Source organism: Uranotaenia lowii, chromosome 2 (genome assembly GCF_029784155.1).
Source record: "Uranotaenia lowii strain MFRU-FL chromosome 2, ASM2978415v1, whole genome shotgun sequence".
In the NCBI taxonomy this organism is placed as follows: Eukaryota; Metazoa; Arthropoda; class Insecta; order Diptera; family Culicidae; genus Uranotaenia; species Uranotaenia lowii.
Genome location: NC_073692.1, coordinates 363,819,601 through 363,834,171, shown reverse-complemented (window position 1 = coordinate 363,834,171; position 14,571 = coordinate 363,819,601). Strand labels below are relative to the sequence as shown.

General features: G+C 37.4%; 1 protein-coding gene across 1 annotated transcript in view; it reads right to left on the bottom strand.

Annotated features, from left to right (window-relative positions):
* LOC129749407 (patched domain-containing protein 3) overlaps positions 1-14,571 on the bottom strand; it is a 167,665-nt gene that overhangs the window by 67,015 nt on the left and 86,079 nt on the right. The window contains exon 6 of the mRNA XM_055744379.1: positions 11,749-12,087. Within this exon, the coding sequence (XP_055600354.1) occupies positions 11,749-12,087 (339 nt within the window). The remainder of the gene's footprint in view (positions 1-11,748; positions 12,088-14,571) is intronic.

The window sequence follows — 14,571 nt, the reverse complement described above, 5'->3', positions numbered from 1 at the left end:
GAATTTTTTGGCAAAAGTGTAAATATTTAGAAGATTTAAAAAATATCAATTTTCCCAAAAACTTGCAGTAAACTTGACACCAGGGTAAAATTTGAAGAAGTTTTAACCAAAATCTTGGATATTTTTAAAGCTTTAGTGAAAATGCTTCGCAGTCTACAACAAAGTAAAATTGATTGAAACTTTTAGTACGTATAAAATACTAAACTGAAGAAAACGATGTCAGAAATAGTTAAAATGATATCTATTCCGTTTTCTAGATATTGTATTTTTTACGCAAATTGTCGTCTAAAACGTAATGAGTACATTTAACGCATTGCGTTCCAGGCGATAATTTGCGGAGAAAATAAAATCTTTGAGCTGAAATAACTTTTTTGTTTTAAGTTCAATCGTATTGCAGTCTTCGGGTGCAATATTTGATCCAATGAAAGCTTTGAGAAAAAATAATCTTTAAACGCAATCAAACAATTAATAAAAAAGTTATTGATGAAAAATCAGTATTTTTTGCTTCTTTCAAGCAAAATACCTTAAAATCCCATTCACACTTGCGACTCAAGGAACCCCTCCCCATGGTTAGATCTAACTAAAATTTGGTGGATGACCTTATGGTAAGTTGATGATCAATTTTAGCTAGGGGCTAGTGAGATTTATCATGTTTAATTCTTCCTATATTAAGATTACAAAACTGCGGTTCGTTAAATTATTCAAAAATGCAAATATTACAGTTTAAGTAAAATAACCACTTAAAATTTATGTTTTGATTTGAAATTCATTTTCTCTACCATCGCACAATGGGGAAAAAAGTGTATAAACCGCGAAGAAATTCAATATCCTCCCTCCAACACAAAACAAATCTATGAAAAAGTACTTTCCTTTAGTGAAAATTTCCAGAGAAGCGATTGGACATAGTTTCAGATGCCGCACGAGCTTACGAATGGAGTTATAGTGCCTTTTTAACCCCTAATTCCCCTATATTTTGTAAACAATCCAGAAAAAAACTCATTTACACTTCAAAACTTTGAACAAAAAAAGACCTATCGTGTGTAATTTTTTTTTGATAAATGGAATGGAGGCTGTTTGAGCCATCGCACGTTTTGGAAAATGGAGTTATGGTTGTTTTTACCCTCAATTCCCCTGTATTTATTAATTATTTCAGAAAAAAGCATGTTTGGACTTAAAAATTTGAAACCGAATGAGACGATTCTTATGTGATTTTTTTTTCGAGGAATCAAATGGATACTATTTGAGCGACCGCACACTTCAGATAATGAAGTTATGGCTATTTTACTCCAATTCCTTTACATTTTTCAAATAGATAAGAAAGCTTATGTTTGGACTTGAAAATTTTGAATCAAATGGGGCTTATCTTGTGTGATTTTTTTCGAGGGATCTAATGAAGGCTGTTTGAAACACCGCACGCTTCGAAAAATGGAGCTACGGCTGATTTTACTTTCAATTCCCCTACATTTTTCAATTATTTCAGAAAAAAGCATGCTCAGACTTGAAAATTTTGAAAAAAATAAGTTTTTCCTTATGCTATTTTTTCCTAGAAATCCAACGAAGCCTTTTTGAGCCTCCGCACGGATTGGAAACAGGAATTATGGCTGTTTTACCCTCAGTTCAATAAAATTTTTAAATAGTCAGAAAAAGCATGTTCGGACTTGAAAATTTTGAGCCAACTAATACATATCTTATGCATTTTTTCCGAGAAATCCAATGAAGGCTGTTTGAGCCACCGCACGCTTAAGAAAATGGAATTATGGCTGTTTATACCCTCGATTCTCCTTCATTTTGCAATTATTTCAGAAAAAAGGCTGTTCGGACTTGAAAATTTCAAAGCAAATGGGACTTATCTTTAATATGCAAAAAAATGGTTTAAAATTAATGCTATGTAGTCCGAGATATTGGAATAAAAGTACAAGTACTATTTTTATTTTTCCAAAATTTAATATTTGGAGCGCAATTAAAAAAATTGTTCTACTGAGATTTTTCGGAATTTAATTTTTAGATTCAGCGCCTGATTATTTATAAAAACTACGTTTTGCTTACATAGTTCAAAAATGCTGTTAATTAATGTTATTAAAACTTTAAGTAGAAAGCTAGCTTTTGATTTTAAATATAAAACCCTCTCTGAATCTGAAAGTTTAGTTATTTAATTTGATTAACCGTTTCTATCATTTTTTATAATATATAAAATTATCCAAAAAATTGAGTATAAAGTGTACAAACAAATAAAAATACGGCTTTCAACTTTTTTTTAAAAATAATTTATTCGTTGTTAATTTTTAGCTACTTCTTTTGTTTCAGTTGAAATGATATTAAAATTGAATTTTAAAATAAAATCCATAAAAGTAAGTTGGGCATACGAACGTCACGCTGCTTGCCTGCAAGAAATTTGCTCGCTAGCCAACGAGCACGATAAACTGATTGTTGCCGGGGATTATAACCTACCCAACTTGAGATGGCAATTTGATGAGGATTTGAGCGCTTATCTACCTGTGAACGCTTCTAGTGAGCAAGAACTTATTCTTGTTGAGTCTGTGCTATCTGTAGGGCTTCAACAAATGAATCACATTGCGAATAGAAACATGAAAACTCTCGACTTAGCGTTTATGAATGACGTTTTCAACGTAACTATTTTTGAACCGCCGATAACTTTGCTTGATGTAGATTTGCATCATCCTCCTTTTGTGATGCTTTTGCTGTGTGAGGAGAATTCGAAAACACAATTGCCTGAAGAAATAGAATTTGATTTTAAAAGATGCAATTTTGAATCACTGAATGAATCTTTGGCTGCTACCGATTGGAGAAATATTTTGCATGGCTCAATAGATCACGTGGTGAAAACTTTTTATGATATCTTGAATGAAATATTCCGAAACGATGTTCCTGTTAAAAAACGGAGGGCACATTCTGGAACCCGTCAACCTTGGTCGAACCCCGAACTCCGCAACCTGCGCAACCGCCTCCGGAAGGCAAGGAAAAGGTTTCACAACGATGATGGCAGGGATGGCATGGATCACTTTAACGAGTTACGTGACTTAGAGAGCGCCTACAACTCTTTGCATGTGACTAGTTTTTGTGATTACATGAATCGCATTCAGGACAACGCTCGAGCTGATCCCGCATCCTTCTGGTCATATGTTAGACAACGAAAAGGTACTCAAGGTGTACCTCATACCATTAAATACAACGACACAACCGCTGCGACGCCGCGTGCTGCTGCAGATCTATTCTCGTCATTCTTTCAGAGCGTGCTAAGTAATAACTCACCACCTTTGTCGGAATCGTACCTGAATAGTTTGCAGAGCCGAGACTTCAACCTGGATATGCTGATTTTATCACCGAATGATGTGTTCCGCAAGATGGCCGCGTTGGATGAATCGAAAGGTCCTGGCCGGATGGAATTCCACCAGCTCTAGTAAAAAAATGCGCTAACTCATTGTCCGTTCCTATGTCGATTATTTTCAACCAGTCATTGATGGAGGGTATTTTTCCCAATGCCTGGAAAAATGCATCGATTACGCCGATTCACAAATCCGGAAACATACACCAAGCTGAAAACTATCGCGGAATATCGATTCTGAGCTGTTTTCCGAAGGTGTTTGAGAGTCTAGTATTTGACGTGCTTTACCAATCGGTGCGTCGTACTATTTCGGAAGATCAACATGGGTTTATGAAAGGTAGATCCACGACCACTAACCTTATGACTTACGTTTCGAAGTTGGTTCCTAGACTAGACAAACGTCAACAAGTCGATGCTGTGTATGTAGACTTGAGCAAGGCTTTCGATAAGGTACCACACGAGCTGGCTATTGAAAAAATGCGTCGTACTGGACTCCCAGATTGGCTTTGTAGGTGGCTCAACTCATACCTTGTAGGCCGAACTGCTTTTGTACGACTGAAAAACATTAACTCGACACCTTTCGAAATCACTTCTGGAGTTCCTCAGGGAAGTCATTTAGGACCTTTGATCTTTCTTCTCTTCATAAACGACCTAGGTTCCACGATCGAATCAGAAAAATTACTGTACGCCGATGATCTCAAGATTTTCCGAACGATTTCCTCTCTGGTTGATTGTTGTGCTCTTCAAAAGGACATAGACACACTTTCAAGTTGGTGCTATCAAAATGGTATGGCACCCAATGTTACTAAGTGCAGTGTCGTCTCATTCTCTCGTCTACGTCGTCCACTGAATTTCGAATATAAAGTACTAACGACCGTTTTGAACCGCACATCTACTGTCAAGGACCTTGGAATTATTTTGGACAGTAAACTAAACTTTTCCCAGCATATCTCCGCAACAGTAGCGAAAGGCTTTGCAGTCCTTGGATTTATACGACGAAACACATCATTTTTCAATGACTTCTACAGTTTGAAATCTTTGTACTGCGCTCTTGTGCGCAGTATTATGGAGTACGGGGTGCAAATTTGGGCACCATATCAGACTGTGCATGTAAACAGGGTCGAGAGAGTACAACGATGCTTCATCAGATATGCTCTGCGTCAACTACCATGGATCGACGCTCATAACCTCCCGCCTTATGAACAACGCTGTTTGTTATTGAATTTGCCGACACTGGAATCAAGGCGCGTTTACCTACAACGGCTTTTCATCTTCGACCTCCTGCAGAACAACGTGGATTGCTCAGAACTGCTATCACTACTGCCGTTAAATGCTCCCATCAGAACAACCCGGACGCGCTATTTTCTTAGACTTGCCCTGCGACGAACCCAATACGGTCAAAACAACCCATTAGATGTATGCTGCGCGCGCTTCAATGAAATATCTAGTGATTTTGATTTCAATGTTTCCAAAACTGTTTTTAAATCTAGAATAAGATAGTTTAGATATTTTTCTTGTACTTAGTTTTTAGAGCATCTGCAAAGATTGAAATAAATAAATAAATAAAGTTCAAAAAGGTTCATACCCCAGAATCTGATTTTAATAATCAAATTTTAGATTTAAATCTATGTTTTGAATCGAAACTGGAATTGATAATAATAAAACGACATTTCCGAAAACTTCTGAAAAAATAGTATCAGTGTTCTACGATCAGTTTTAAATCCATAGCATTTATTAACAATTACTTCTATCAAATGTTTGTGTTTTTTTTCAAACGTATAGTTGCAAAATTAGTAGGTATCATCGAATTTTTTTGTTGGGAGCCTAGTACGGTATAAAAAAGTTTTAGAAATTTTTTGTAGATAACTTGTAGATTTTTTTTCTACATTTTCTTCTTCCAAAATTGTGTGTATTATTTTCATTCGAAAAATTCTTCAAAGTGTTAATGAGGGGTTATTTTTTACACTACCAGGTAAAAAAATTGACTTTATATAATCATATGAGCTGTATATAAAAGGACATCAAAATAAGTATATCGAGCAAATTTGTAAAAAAATTCACTATTCTTCTCTAATTTAAATTTTTTTTAAATACTTCAAATTTTGTTTAATGAAATTCAAGAGAAGTGTGAAGAGCAATTTGCATCAAATATTGAAGACTCATTCGAACGGTTTTTTCACCTTCACATTTTTGAAATTTTCAAAATATCTCCTCTAGAGTCAGGTTTAGGAACGCGCTTGCAATAAGATCAATATTACGGGCAGTGTTACGAATATCAATCAAAACAAACACTCAGGATGCGTTTCCTGTTGGAAACATTCTGATTGTATAATGGGATAGCGCCTCTCGTAACTGCTTCGCCTGGCTGGTATGCAATCTCGATCAGCGCTCCTATCAGCTATGCAAACCGAGTCGCATCATTCAGAATAATCGGTTTAGCAAACATCGCATATCGGAGATGATTGAGATACAAACTGATCCATTCTGAATGTAGCTCACTCAGTATCTGCCTGAATTATATGAAATTCAAAATTATTTTTTGCAGGACGAGAAAAATCAAACAATTGTGAGGAACACCATAAATTCTCAGTAATTTTAACGTGACGGACGACAGTTTAATAAAAGAACTTTTAAAAATTGAAAAACACGGCGAAAGTGAACATCTTTCCCTCACAAACACAACTACAATTTGATTTTTATCATACTGATGTTAAAAAACGTTATAACAACAAATAAATTTATTAATGATGTATATCAAATCAAACAAAATACGCTAATGATCGGCTTCATGTATCACTCACTCACTGCCTGATTCATTCGCTCCTGATCGAAGACCAACAAGATTCGCCATATGCATTGCGCATTGGTGAGATTCCAATTTGATGATGGTGCTGCACTGTTTTGACAGCAAGCATCGTGCGAGGTGATCTGTATTTTAGCGATGAATTGAACGATCGATGATCGGGTAGGTCGAGTAGCAATCAATAACGAAACCCGACCGCTGTACGTTCAGGTGCGAAGGGCAATCAGAAACATTCATTGAAAATGAGTGATATTCGGAACACTGATTACGGGGTAGGATAAGGTTGCCAGATTGCCCGGTTTTATTCGGGTTTGCTCGGATATTTGATACAAAATTTGAGAACAGTCCGGCCCTGCCCGGTTGCCCGGATTTCATTTAAAAATACCTGAATTTTGCCCGGATTTATTCACTTTATTTGGCAAATTAATCCAAAAAAAACAACAAACGCCTCCAAAACGAAATATTTTGAGCAAGCTTTGAATAAACGATCATGAAAGGTTTTTTGGAGGCCTAAAATACGATTTAAAATCTGTCGACGAGTTTTGATGTATTAATATTTTTTTTTTAATTACGGATACGAACTGAAAAAAATCTGGCAATCGGTAGGAGCAGTAAAATTTTAGCTTTTAAAAACTTCCAAATAACTCAGGGCCATCCTTATGTATACACAATAACGCTATACAGAATAATGCAATTTTGATCACGTTTCTGATAGAATATTTTGAAAGTACACTGTTTATAACTTTGAAGTCTGTTCTGGAACGAACGAGCTCCGTTGAACCACCCTAACACCAGAAAAGGCCCAGTAGCAACATGGCGATGCTGCGCGCATTAACGGCGGTAATGCGCGCCAAAATCATCGGTTTTCCTCGGACACGAAGAGGTTTTTCCGAAGGATCGAGCCACCGTCGATCCTTGACTCGGTCTTTTTTCCAACCAACCACCGACGGAACAGCTCATTTTTCGGAGTGCAACAGCAAGACCATGCGCCCAATCTTGAAAACAAACTTGGGATCGAACGGGCAGGTCGGAAAACAAAACGGTGGGATTAAGAAAAGGACTGTAACTTTTAGCAATGCGAACGGTCGCTTTCGCCATTTTGCACACGAGTCCCGGCAGCCGAGAGACAACAACATGGAGCGGTTTCACCAATGCCTCTTCGAAGCATCTCAAGCTGCAGCAAGTGTGGCAGCAATCGACAGAACTCTGTACAACTATTTGCTCGCAACAAAAGAACTGTTGTGCGAGCAAATGGTTGCAAGTAATCGTGCAGGGAATAACATTGGCGGGTATCAGGCGGTGCTTGAAAATATAAATACGAAAATTTTATGGTTCGAGTCCAACCACAACTCCAACCGGATGAACAATTTGCGGATAACAGTGGGTAACCGGGCAAAATGCCATTTTTGCAAAGGACAGCATTACTTATTCGAGTGTGCTTCCTTCAAGGCCAAAACTGGATCCGAACGGTTGGAGTTTGTTAAGGCAAAACGACTATGCTTTAATTGCTTCAGTTCAAAACATGGCATGAGAGTGTGTGAGCAAAAGGGTCGTTGCATGTTCTGTTCGGCTACCCACAATAGCCTTTTGCATGCGGGAATTCTAGCCTGAATGAATCATTTTGAACAAGCTTTTTGAATTAAAACAAGCCTATTTATATTATTTTGAAAAGAAACTCAGTTGGTCATTTTGTCAGTTTATCGGAAAAACGGTTAGTAAATCATTTAGCAAATCACTCAGGCTAAGTCAGAACACCATTCAGTATAGAGGGGCCTGGACCAGGTACGCCTCGAATCAGTCAGCAAACCATTCAGACTATCAGAACACCATTCAGTATAGAGGAGCCTGAGCACAGCGGATCAGGTTCACCTCGAAAATGTCAGAAAATCATTCAGTTTTTTGTGAGTCAAATGGATTCATATTCGGTATCAATCGGCAAACCATTCATATTTTTCGGGAACCAGTTGGGTTCAAATCGGTCTAAAAATCATTCGGAGACACAGTCAGTCATTTGAAGTCGGTCAGCAAATCATTCAGATATTCACTTTGTAATACACATACAATTTACACTGAACATCATTGGGGAAAACTCATAAAGGGAACCAAACGGGGTTCCATTCGGTAATAATTCAATTGGAAAATCAATCATTTGGTCATCAATCGGTATTAACATTCGGAAATGTTCGGAGTAGGCGTTGGAATTCGTTTTACGGTTAACCTGATCGCGGGATCAGGATGTTCATATGACGGTTACTTCTGCTGTGTCATTTCTGCTTCAATCGGGCATGGCAATACCAGGGCTTTCCAGCGCGCCTCCGAATACACAAATTACTTACGGAAGTTTTTAGTGCATTCACTCCGCCATCAGGAGTTATCGGGAATCCAAGGGATTCAATTATTCGGTATCAGTCGGTTATATCATTCGGTACACTTCAGAGTTGCGTTGGATTTCGGTTTTCGGTTAGTCTGATCGACGGGATCAGAACTAGCATTTGGCGGTCTCTCATCAAGCATCATCCTGGATTAAGTACCAGGACTCTCTAACGCAACTCTGCATCACACACACATCACTTACACACACAATCAATCAATTGGAATGAAGCTATCAGAGTCTGAGTCATTGAAGATACGGTTTGACTATTGGTCGAGAATTGGTATGTCAGTCTGACTTTTGTCAGAGCGGTTCATTCGGTACTTTGTTAGAAACTCATTCAGCTACCCAGTCAGTAACCCATTCAGAAAGCCATTTAGCTACCCATTTAGAAAAACGGTCAGTGAAAATTGTTGGAAACCCATTCAGAAACACGTTCAGAAAAACATTCAGAAAATCAGTCTGAGAATATTGTTGGAAAATCATTCAGTATTGGTTGTCGGATAAATATTTTGAGAAAAGTCAGCAATTCATTCAGAATATCTGTCAGAAATAAGTTGGAAAGAAATGTATGTTGAGTCAGCTTTTATGTTAGTTGTATGTCAGTTATAAAGTCTGAGTATGTGTCGGAAGAGCTTGGGAACTTGATTGTTCGGCTTATGTCAGTTTTTTGAAAGTCAGAGAGCTTGGAAAGCTCAGAGTTTGAACAGTCAGAAAGGCATTCGGAATCAAGTCAGAGCATGAGTTGGAATCACAACGCTGGTCGTGGCAAAGGCCAGCGCACGCTCAGAGAGGTTAAGTATTCTGAAATATCAGACAAAATTTGAAGAGTGATACTTCCTTTCCCAAGCTATCAGGCACCTACCAAGACTACCATCGGACGAAGGCGGACAACCAGCCCAGCTAACATGAAATCGTAATAGAAATGATAATCCAAATCGAATATTAAGACATTTTCAATAACCATCGTAAAAACGTTGGTATTGAGTGATTTTCCATAATTTATTTACGACAAGCTTTGCCTAAAAAAAGCTGAATCGGATAGCAGTTTAGTCAATTCGTATATATGTCTCTAAAACGTTGAGAATATGCTAATTCAACGTTTACGATTTCAGTGAACTAATTTACGATAAATGGGCGGTCCTTCAATTAACGCTCTTTTCGGTCTCCTCTCATAAAAAAAGAATCTCACCCATAGAGCTATAGCGTGGATCATATCAGATGATGAGTTGGCATCGTGGTAAGACATCCGGCAGCCAACTCGGAGGTCTGGAATTCAAGAGACGGTCGGGGACATTTTTTTTTCGTTTATTTTGCATTTGGTGGGAAAATCGAATCGTTGGAATCTTGTGGCTGTAGATATATCGCCTCCAATTTTGTAGCTATATGCTATTTTGGTAAGTTTAATACAATCTTTTCATCTGGTATATTGGTTTGAATAATTCTGTTGTTCCTGTGTTATACCTTCATAAATGTTTGCTGGGAGAGAGGTTGCAATCAAAAAGGGCAATAGGCAACAGCATAGGCGAGGTCGAAAGCGATGTGGGTCAACGGCGGGCGGCACATCATAGCAACGAGCGCAGGTCATCGGTGTGATCGAAGCCAAAACGAGGGTCGAAGTACATCATCAGCGGTTGGCCCAACAAGGAAGGTGTTGAAATGCATCCGTTCCGTCACCTTTCAAGGCGGGCGGCATGTTCTGGAACGAACGAGCTCCGTTGAACCACCCTAACACCAGAAAAGGCCCAGTAGCAACATGGCGATGCTGCGCGCATTAACGGCGGTAATGCGCGCCAAAATCATCGGTTTTCCTCGGACACGAAGAGGTTTTTCCGAAGGATCGAGCCACCGTCGATCCTTGACTCGGTCTCTTTTCCCGACCAACCACCAGCGAAGACGGAACACGGTAACATCATCAGCGGCCCGTGCGGCCAGAGTCAGAGGCCCAGAGATGCCATAGTTTGTGTCAGAATAATTGTTTGTCGGAAGTCCAAATTTGTAAAATAGTTTTAAGTCGTTATACAGTCCACTAAAAGTTTGTAATGTTTGTTTTGAAAGAGTGCGGTTTTTATTTAATCTCGGAACATCTGATGCTATCGATCCGTGCCTTCAGGGGCGATCCTGAACAAAGTCCATGCAGATAATAAGTTATCGCTCAGCCATTTTTTTTTAAATTAAACCCCACACAAAGTTGGCAGGCTTTTTTGAAAAGAAAAAAAATGTAATTATTATCAAATTATTCCATCCTTGCATGTGTATAAAATAAAATATGCACTTCCAAGAAGCACTTCCCATCGATTGGATTCAATTGACTTCGGCGCATCAAGAGATCAAGACTTCTTAACCGAGTTGTGTCGGATGCTGGTAATAGGATCATGCAACAACACTTTTATGTCTAGCATGTCGCACAGTTAGATATCTGCCACATTTAATACCACATCAGGGGCCATTGAAATGTGTGGCGAGAGAAATGGTCATCTGTTTTCTTCGTTTCTGCTAGCACGCATTTGCTTCCTGGTTCTTGGTGACTTGGGAGCTAGGGATGTTCAAATTTTGTTTTCAATTTCAAAAAAAAAAAATAGAAATATTTGGTAGAAAGAATCGATTTAACCTAAAAACATATTAAACAAAAAGTTTTTAAGAAAAGTATGGAAAGATACCGGTGGGTGACTCTTGAGCATCCCGGAAACTCTTTAAGATAACTGCTTCAATTTCACCGCATGTTCGGAATGTGAACTGCAAAAGAATGGATTGAGGGGCAATTAAATGAATCACATCAATCCCACACATTAGCAGGAAGAGTGGCCGCTGGCCGTTGCGGATTTCTGACCAAAGATAAAGATACTGCATTTCACAGTTACGGTGCATCAAGCTGAAGAATACCTTCTCCAGTCAGCGGTCCTCTAGGAAGGTAATGTGCGTGATAAGGATCATGTTTTTGTAAGGTTTCAAACCAGCCGACGATCGTTAAGTGGGTTAAACGATACATTAGAAGTGCGTTAAAATAGCAACTGGCTGGAAGAGCGTTTGTAGGAGGTTATGGCTGGAATTCCTTAGAACAGAACTTCTCGCTGACTGATCCACTGATAGATACACACAGAGAGAGAAAGAAGGACGGTGACGGTGAAGTCCATTTTAGTTAATTCGATATGCGTATCGAATAGTTTAACCCTATCCGTTTTTTTATGTGGGCAAAGTTTGATTTGCGTTTCGAATAAGACAACGACTTACCTTTGATAGCAACCGACTCGGGCAGCACCTTGAAGCCAAAGATGGCATGAAGATTCCGGTACTCGCAGTACCCCGAAACGGCCATACAGCCAGCGAAGAACGTCACATGCCACAGGTAGGTGAAGCACACGGCCAGGCCGCTGTAGCTGCAGAAGATCCGCACCGAAGGGAACGGACTGGCGATGCCGATCCAAAACGAGATCATGTCCGTCAGCGATGTGATGGTGATGGAAACGGCCGCCTCGGACATCGTATGGCCCATGCGTTCTGGCACCGACAGTTTGACCGAGGTGCGTCGCCACGCCGCGAGCATTACGAATGTGTCATCGATACCGATTCCTGCGTAAGAAATAATTACGACGAATAACATTAATCAAAACAATAAGACATTCGATGGTAATTATGTTGTTAAGTTGGGGTAGACAAACGATGCGCGCTCTTTATGGAATATTTTATAGCTTCTGCTGAGTTTAGTAGAATGTTCTTGATACTAGAATTGCGCAATGTTATGTAAACTATTTCATTATGCGGTTACACTTTCATAACAATATCGTCAATGAGAAGTGTTCACAGTGCACAGTGCAAAACACAATAAAATTGTTTTTTTTTTGTAATGTGTTTTTTTTCGCATGTTTTTCAATATCGATTTTCTCTTATCTAGTCCCTGAAATTTCATCTAAGTTGGATTCATTTCTCTACAAAAAAAGTTTCGCTGACTGAATGTTTGAGTCAAGACCCATCTCTGGGTCACAGTTTAAAAATGTAATGTGTAGAAAATTTCAAAATGTTATGCAGATATTACTCGCATAAAATTTTTGAATTTTTATTACAAACTCTTTAAAAAAATTTACGTCAACGCATTACGGACCAAATACAAGATTCTCGTTTTTTCGTTTGTCGCGAATCCGCTACTTTTAGAAGTAGCACTCTATCAAATAACTCAAATGTGATAAATTTAGCAATGAATTTAATTTAATTTAATTTAAATTTCGTTACTATGTTAGTTTTTTTTAGTTGATTGACGCTTTAACCTTAGAGGTCTTCCACGTCCTCCTTTGTACAAAAAATAACAAAAAAAAAAATGAAATACAAACACAAACCTAAAAATAACAAAATAACAAAAACAAAAAATAACAAACAAAAAAATGAAATACAAACACAAACCTAAAAAAATACACTAATCTAGTTTCTCATCCTAGGTTTACGAAAGTTTCAATAAATCTACATCTTTTAGAAAAATTTATATCCTGTTAACGTTGATCATTAGCTAGGGTTATATTTTTTTAGTTAACAAAGCAACATAAAACATTCCAGGTAAATATGGTGAATTCTCAACCCAGTATGTTAGCTATTGTATTTTTTTTCAAATTTCGACAACGCTTAGAAAATGATTTTTCAGTCGCCGTTAAATCCATATTAAAAATACGGAATATTGAGCTATTTAAGAACGAAAATATGCAAAAATGTAGAATGTTAAAAAGTGATAAAATTCCCATCTTTCAAGGATTGTCTTTCGTTCTTGTAATTGTTGCAATTTTTGATAAATTCGACGAAAAAATCTTCAAAATTTGTTTATCCCCCCCTTTAAGTATTTTTTATTTTAAAAAATCGATGGGGAAGGGGTGGCAAAAGAAGAATTTATATTTGTTCCGACCTTATTAAAACATAGAGGAGAGTGGGATAACGTTGGCCACATTGAATATCTCAGATGTGTGTTGAGATATAAATCTCAATCCAACTGTCATCCTCGTCGCTTTGCGTAAGCATATTTTCCTATATGTTGTTGAGCATCAAATGCTTCTTTCAATTATGAATCTTAAACAAATTAAAGAAAAAAATACATACAATAAATTAAACAAGCATCCGCTAATTGCATCGATGGGAAACCTAAAGTTCATAACAAAAGTATGCTCATGATCTTAGTTATGTCAAATTCTTTCACGTGGAAAAGGAATTTTTGATGAAAAATCAATAAGTCACACTAACGCAAGCAGTTTGTAAATCATAGCTTGTGGGAAAATCGTGGGCCAGTTAAATTTTTATATTTGATACACATTCAGAACTTGAAATACGTTTTTCGTATCTTTACAGTTTTCTTATGCCAAATGAACAGTTATAAGAAATATTTTGTCGGAATTTTGCTGAATCGTTCGCGACCCATGTTATAGGAATTATTCGATCATACACAACTCTCTTTTTTTGTCCTCATCAGAAATTGCTTTACAATAAATTATGAATTATGAAATTTCAATTTTGGGTCAACTCATAAACTTTGCACATTATTTGACCAATTTGGATTTGGTGGCCCACGATTCCCTACAATTTTTCAAAATCCTAAAATAATTACTTTTTTTTGAAACATAACTCGGGGATATTAATTTGTTTAAATAATAAAAAATGGCCTAATGATACCTTAAAAATGTAAAAAATCTTTCCATTAATATTTCTTTTATCTTTCATAATAAAGAAGTTAATAAAGAAAAAAGTGGCCCATGTGGGGTATCTCCCCTACAGATAACTCGAGTTGGGCACGTTTTCTAAACTGATTTATTTTTGGAGTTTGAAAAACAATTTGAACGCTGCTGGCGTGTTTTGTTGAAATAAGTGAGAAGTTTTCTTCACTTTCTCTGAATTTTATTCTCATTGGATTCTACTTAGATTTGTCCAGATTTATGGTTGAAAAAATTCAATTCAAATGCCCAGATTTTGCCAAGTTTTGAATAAAATTAACCATGATTTGCTAAGCCTTCATAAATGCAGAAAATTTCTATAATGCTGACTCTAGAGATTCCAGATAACTTAAGTTAGAGTGATACTTTTCAA